Below are 7,341 nucleotides of genomic sequence, written 5' to 3'. Positions count from 1 at the left end.
TTAGACGAAATCGCACGGTGCGTCAAGCAGGCCACGTTGAGCCGCCGCGTCTCGATTTCGCATCTGTTTCTTGTCGTTTACCCCGTATTATCACGTACGCGAGAGACGGTACCTGAGAAAGAGAGAGAAAGAGAGAGAGAGACGAAAAAGACAATTATAGCACTCGCGTTCGGTCGAGCGCAAGGAACGCAAATTCGTGCATGTGACTCGGCGCGACGAGGGACTCCGCAGAAGCATCTACGAGAGTTCGATCGCCGGGGACCATGAGACCCGCGAGAAACTGGGCCCCTCTGGCAGCGACCGTGCTGGCCGCAACGGCCCTGCTGCTAAGACCGATCCACGCTGAGGGTAAGAGAAGGGTCCTTGTCACAACGTTCGACCCCTTGAGTCTCGTGAGCCGAAACTACCTTCCCGCGTTTTCAAAATTCGCAAACTTAGACAAACGATGTAAATTTCTATTAATTACGAGAAAATATAATATACTAGATATATCGTGACATGCAAAAGGAAAGACGGCAACTGATGGATTCAATGTCATGTCATATCATGAAAAAGGCTTCTCTAAAAAGGAGGATATGTTAACTTTCTATAAAATGAAACGCGTGAAATTGAATAGAATTAATATTGTATTAACACAAGAGAGATTTGAGAGATATCTCGTGCTAATTAATGTTTTATATTATTAGATGAAGATTCTGCTAATTAAATAAATTTCCCGCGAGAGTAAAAATAGTCGTAAAATCATATAGTTTATATTATATGAAACAAGATAAATTGCATTAATAATTTTGAAGGATACTTTTATAAGATATATTAAAGTTATTTGCATCACGTTATTCTTCTTTCTTCCTTTTTAATATCATGCCGTGCTAAATTTATTACATTTAAAAGAATCACTTTTTGAAAGAGTAACGTTTTTAGTAGAATTTAGTAAAATTTACAAGACAATATTGTGTAGAAAAAGAAGCGCACTGTGTCAACTTTACGGCTAATGCACGCATTATGTGAATAGGCCCGTCGTGTAATATTTTTAATTAGTATTATCACATTATAATGTTTTGTAGCCAACATATAGAACTTATTAGAAAGTCCACGGTTAGATTTAACAGTTGTCTCGCGACGCGGTTTGTTTTTGCACGAGCGAGAAATCGCGAGGAGAACGCGCGACGATTTGAAGAACGTTTTCACTCTAACTTTACCTAACTAATCATTAGCATTCATATAGTAAATTAGATTCCATCAAAATTATAATCTCCAAACTAGAATGTTAAGTATGAGTGAGAAAAATATTATTTTAGTAAAAATATAATATACAATATTATTCACGATATTGCATTCATTATACTATCAGAAATCAAGATAACAGAATGTCCAATCAAGATAAAAAATTACGATACTAATTATTTAAATCTCGGTGATTAAATCCCTCACATTGCTTTCAACGCTCTTCAAGCGCAAAAACATAACATTCTTATTAATTTTCTTATTAGATACTAAAGGTACTCTAGTCTCAATTAAAACGTTTCGCAAAACGCGATCGTGTTTTGGGTCGATATCAGTTTCCGGTTCAAGCACTCTTGTTGGCGTACTACTTTATGCAGTTTCACGCACCACGCACGCCATCAAATAAATGTATAGCAATAACCGGTAATTCCGTTATTCAAACAAGATGTTTTTATATCACAGATTATCGTAATTTATTCTCGGAACATTTCCTTGAACTTCCTCTTTCTTCCGATTATTTAAGCGATTCTATATTCTATTTTCTCGCAGCCGTCTTTCAAGTGGCACAGGCAAATTTGTGAAATCGGGGCGCACGAAAAAGTAGAAAACGCGCGCGCGCGATGCTTGAAATAGACGAGCATTAGGGTGACGTGAGTTATCGCCAGCATCTTTAGCAAATTGCGCATGGCGTGTAGAATCGGTGTATAAATCAGGACGTTATCACTCGCGATCTAGCGTAATACAGTTCGAAAGCGTGCAAGCCGAAGCCAAATCTCATCCACACTCTTACGCGCCGCGATTGTCTCGACTTCGTTAACACATGTAAACGTCATGCGCACACACTTGCAGGATTAGTCATTGTTTAAGCTACAAATTATTGCAGAACTTTGCGATTGTACGCGAGATACGTCGTTTAATTGGAGGAAGGTGTCTCGCTGAAACTTAAAATTATTGTTCGACTAAACGTGTCGATTTTTAGCACAACTCACCTTTATTTCTCTATTTTATTTTTTTTATTTTCATTTTTTTGACGTTTTGTTTTAAAATATTTTACTGCGTGTTCCCCGTTTTTTATTTCAATCAATTTTTGTGCAATTAAAACCCGAGCGTTATTTCTATTATTATTCGATTTCATTAATATGAATTATTCATTCCTCTTAAAATCGAGACGGTAGCCAATTTCGATTGCGAGATTGAATGGGCGAAATTAAAACTCTGCCTGTATAATAGAGAGGAGAGTACAAAAGAGAATGGCGAATCGCTAATCAAGGATTAATTAACACATTGGATCTTATAGTTAACGATTGCCGATTCTAGTTGGTAAATGTGATACCGGCGATAAATCGCTTCTTCAAGCGTCACGTTTGCGCGATAAATCAATCGGATGCGCCGTTCCGGTGCATCAGCGCGCGATGAAAGCGAGCGTGACGCAATCAGCGTTAACGCGCGTAAAAAATACCACGCGTGCGATTATCGTGAAAATTTCGCGTTGGCGTTTCAATCGACACGTGCACACGTAATTGCTTTTTCTCTCTCTCTTTTTCTCTTACGGCGAGACGACGAATTAGCCGATAATGATAGCGCGCCGAGCACAGATGGCAGATGAAGTTTCACAGATAAGAAATCGTCACGGTCTGATTATGTCGTTGCACTGGGTTAGATTTAAAGAATACTCTCCGACGCGAGTAAAATCTTCATTTATACGAGAGAGAGAGAGAGAGAGAGAGAGAGAGAGAGAGAGAGAGACTCATAATATCGTGCGTTTTTCAACCAAAGCGCAACTTCGGAAATATGTCGTGTAACTTTTAATCTATGATTTTTTGCTATTATATTTGTAAAAATTGCTTTGACTTTACGCGCCGTTAATCTCGAAAGATTTTCATCCTCGAGCGTCATTAATCAGTATACGATCAAATTTAACTTCCGCCGATAAAGTATCATCGTGAAGAAGCTGCTTAAATATCCCTCTAAATTCTTATTGAAACAAAAGAGAAAACAAAGTTTTCGAATTTCTACTTTGTACTGGTTCTCGATTGCTAGGAAGTAACATAAATGCTACTGTCGAAGTTTATTATTTACTATCTCGTCGCCAATGACTTCGCCGCAAACAATAAACGTTTCATTAATAGTAATTTCGCCAAGATATTGCAAACAGAGATTAAATAAAAAATCATCAGTAATGCAAGAAAGTAAAAGTTGAAAGAACAGTCAAGAGCAAAGAATGTGCGCGCGTAATCTCTAAATAAAATGAATAATTATACTTTTCTGGACATAAAATCTCAATTAAAATGTAATAGAACTTTCAGTTAAGAGAGATTTGATTTAAGTTCTTTTTTTACCTTAAAATATGTTTTTAAAGACGGCAATTCTCTCTCCCTTTCTCTCTCTCTCTCTCTAAATCTAATATTATTTTCAGCGCCAATTCGAAATTAAAACTCTGCCTGTATAATAGAGAGGAGAGTACAAAAGAGAATGGCGAATCGCTAATCAAGGATTAATTAACACATTGGATCTTATAGTTAACGATTGCCGATTCTAGTTGGTAAATGTGATACCGGCGATAAATCGCTTCTTCAAGCGTCACGTTTGCGCGATAAATCAATCGGATGCGCCGTTCCGGTGCATCAGCGCGCGATGAAAGCGAGCGTGACGCAATCAGCGTTAACGCGCGTAAAAAATACCACGCGTGCGATTATCGTGAAAATTTCGCGTTGGCGTTTCAATCGACACGTGCACACGTAATTGCTTTTTCTCTCTCTCTTTTTCTCTTACGGCGAGACGACGAATTAGCCGATAATGATAGCGCGCCGAGCACAGATGGCAGATGAAGTTTCACAGATAAGAAATCGTCACGGTCTGATTATGTCGTTGCACTGGGTTAGATTTAAAGAATACTCTCCGACGCGAGTAAAATCTTTATTTATACGAGAGAGAGAGAGAGAGAGAGAGAGACTCATAATATCGTGCGTTTTTCAACCAAAGCGCAACTTCGGAAATATGTCGTGTAACTTTTAATCTATGATTTTTTGCTATTATATTTGTAAAAATTGCTTTGACTTTACGCGCCGTTAATCTCGAAAGATTTTCATCCTCGAGCGTCATTAATCAGTATACGATCAAATTTAACTTCCGCCGATAAAGTATCATCGTGAAGAAGCTGCTTAAATATCCCTCTAAATTCTTATTGAAACAAAAGAGAAAACAAAGTTTTCGAATTTCTACTTTGTACTGGTTCTCGATTGCTAGGAAGTAACATAAATGCTACTGTCGAAGTTTATTATTTACTATCTCGTCGCCAATGACTTCGCCGCAAACAATAAACGTTTCATTAATAGTAATTTCGCCAAGATATTGCAAACAGAGATTAAATAAAAAATTATCAGTAATGCAAGAAAGTAAAAGTTGAAAGAACAGTCAAGAGCAAAGAATGTGCGCGCGTAATCTCTAAATAAAATGAATAATTATACTTTTCTGGACATAAAATCTCAATTAAAATGTAATAGAACTTTCAGTTAAGAGGGATATGATTTAAGTTCTTCTTTTACCTTAAAATATGTTTTTAAAGACGGCAATTCTCTCTCCCTTTCTCTCTCTCTCTCTCTAAATCTAATATTATTTTCAGCGCCAATTTCGGGCAACTATCTGCCACCCTCAACCAGTTACGGCACCCCTAATCTAGGAGGTGGCGGTGGCGGCGGTGGCGGCGGTGGCGGCGGCGGCGGCGGCTATTCCGGCGGTAGCAGTGGAGGAATATCGACGAGCTACGGTGCGCCTTCGAGCGGCGGTGGCGGATTCGGCGGGGGTGGCGGATTTGGCGGGGGTGGCGGAGGTGGCGGTTACTCCGGAGGTGGTCGACCTTCCTCGACCTACGGAGCGCCGAGTCAAGGTGGCAGTGGCGGTGGCCGCGGATACTCCAGTGGCGGTGGCGGCGGATATTCCGGTGGCGGCGGAACGCCGTCCTCCAGCTACGGAGCACCCCCCTCAACGAGCTACGGAGCACCCCCTTCGTCAAACTATGGAGCACCACCCTCAGCGAGCTACGGGGCACCGTCTAGCGGTGGTGGCGGCGGTGGACTCGGGGGTGGTTTCGGCGGAGGAGCTCCTTCTAGCAGCTACGGAGCGCCGCCATCCAGCAATTATGGAGCGCCTTCCAGCAGTTATGGAGCGCCTAGCTCTGGCGGAGGAGGAGCACCGTCCTCTAGCTATGGAGCCCCGTCCCGTCCGTCCAGCAGCTATGGGGCGCCATCCGTAGGACGTCCGTCTTCAACCTATGGTGCGCCTTCCAGCGGAGGTGGCGGATTCGGCGGGGGTGGTTTTGGTGGTGGCGGCGGCTTCGGCGGCGGTAAACCGTCCTCGACCTACGGGGCACCTTCCGGTGGTGGCGGCAGGCCATCGTCCACGTACGGCGCGCCTTCCGGCGGTGGCAGTGGCGGCGGCGGCGGCGGCTTCGGCGGCGGTTTTGGCGGTGGAGCCCCTTCTTCGAGCTACGGAGCGCCTTCTTCGACTTATAGCGCACCCTCTACAAGCTATGGGGCACCGCAGGGCGGTGGCGGTGGCGGTAGCGGCGGCGGCGGCGGTGGCGGTGGTAGACCTTCCACTAGCTATGGAGCGCCCAGTTCCGGCGGCTACAGTGGTGGCGGTGGATATTCCGGTGGCGGCGGAGCGCCGTCCTCTACTTACGGTGCACCTTCGGGAGGTGGCGGCGGATATTCCGGCGGTGGCGGAAGACCGTCAACGTCTTATGGTGCCCCATCCGGTGGTGGCGGTTTCGGAGGCGGGTAAGAAAAATATTTGTAACGATTAAATGCGAAATTATTTTGTGATGATGCAAACATCAGCTTTGTGCAAGATATTGGCTTAATGAATTGTCTCGTTTAATATTATAGCTTATATAGTTCAATTCTCTTGTTCACATCTTCGTGAAATTTCTTATTCAACTCCAAAATCTCATACATAAATGTTTATCTATTCTTTATTATTGATTCACAAATTTGCCGATCGAATGTTCTTCTCATAATTTCCTCTCATTATCCTCAGCTCTGGCGGTTACTCTGGAGGCGGCGGAGGCGGCAGACCGTCGTCGACTTACGGTGCGCCGAGCTTTGGCAGCGGCGGTGGCGGCGGAGGCGGACAGAGTTATGCCAGTAATGGAGGATACCAATACTAATCCAGACACGTGTTCACCCGGCGAAATGATCTCCGTGCTCAATCGCGTCGGCTTCCGTCAAGTTTCCCGGATTGGACGTCAAGAGTCATCGGTTCGATTGATCCGTGTATCAGAAAACGGGCGTCGATCGCCCGTAACCGAGAGGCCAATTTTAATTAAAAGGTAGCTCGTAATTATTAATGAAGATGTCCTAGATATGAGCGATGATAACATCGTAGATAACAGAGGAGATCAACGATGAAGGCATCTCGTTGTTATCATCGAATATGTTCTCGATAAACATGAGAGACAATTGTATAGATGTATCTATGAGGTCTTCCGTGGAAACATTTTTATTTGGCAGCCGACAGGAAAAGCGCGCGAAGACCGTTCGTCGCATCGTAAATCCGCGAAATTTGTGCTAAAGATTTTAACAACAACGATGGATTCTTGGTCGGGAAAATTGCGGACAAAGGATTATTCTGATACCTGACAGGGCAAGCGCGTTCCTGCGAATGGCCGAAAGAACAAGGCATCCATCTATTTTCTTTTTTTTTTATAATCACGGCTATGTTGTCTTTTCCATACGCTTCCAGAAAAGCGTCTGTTCGCGGATCGTTACTTCCGTCGATATCGAAAGATATGCCAGAAGCGGAGAAGAGAGTAAAACGAACGAGACGAAGAAAGCTCGACTTTCCACATTCGGAGCCTGTAACTTATTTATTTTGTAAAGACGCTTTTTGTACTAATAATAAAGCCGCTGTACGCTGATAAGAATTTCATCGAGTTATCGACTTGTTGTTACTTCCGTTCCAGTGTATTGAATAAAGAAAAAAACTAATACAACATATTTCTTCAGGAACATCATCTCATTTCATGTAGAACAAACGTACTTGAGAACTTTTTATTATTACTTTGTACAAGCATTAATGAATGCATTATCTAGATCCATATTTCAAAATCGGAAAGCA

General features: G+C 42.7%; 1 protein-coding gene across 1 annotated transcript; it reads left to right on the top strand.

The window, feature by feature from the left end:
• The first annotated feature begins 258 nt into the window (after positions 1–258).
• On the top strand, positions 259–6,537 carry LOC115244057 (loricrin-like). The gene is made up of 5 exons (XM_029821433.1): positions 259–348; positions 4,847–5,573; positions 5,652–5,762; positions 5,814–6,002; positions 6,262–6,537. The coding sequence occupies exons 1-5, from the start codon at positions 264–266 to the stop codon at positions 6,389–6,391; spliced, it is 1,242 nt and encodes a 413-aa protein (XP_029677293.1). The 5' UTR covers positions 259–263; the 3' UTR covers positions 6,392–6,537.
• Positions 6,538–7,341: the final 804 nt, after the last annotated feature.

Source organism: Formica exsecta, unplaced genomic scaffold (assembly GCF_003651465.1).
Source record: "Formica exsecta isolate Colony F162 unplaced genomic scaffold, ASM365146v1 scaffold79, whole genome shotgun sequence".
In the NCBI taxonomy this organism is placed as follows: domain Eukaryota; kingdom Metazoa; phylum Arthropoda; class Insecta; order Hymenoptera; family Formicidae; genus Formica; species Formica exsecta.
Note: the sequence above shows the minus strand (reverse complement) of the source record. Positions and strands in the feature narration are given on the sequence as shown.

Coding starts and splice junctions, on each gene's coding strand:
- LOC115244057 (XM_029821433.1), top strand. CDS start 264: ATGAGACCCGCGAGAAACTGGGCCCCTCTGGCAGCGACCGTGCTGGCC. Junction 349..4,846: donor AAGACCGATCCACGCTGAGG/GTAAGAGAAGGG, acceptor TATTATTTTCAG/CGCCAATTTCGGGCAACTAT. Junction 5,574..5,651: donor GGCTTCGGCGGCGGTAAACC/GTCCTCGACCTA, acceptor CGGCGGTGGCAG/TGGCGGCGGCGGCGGCGGCT.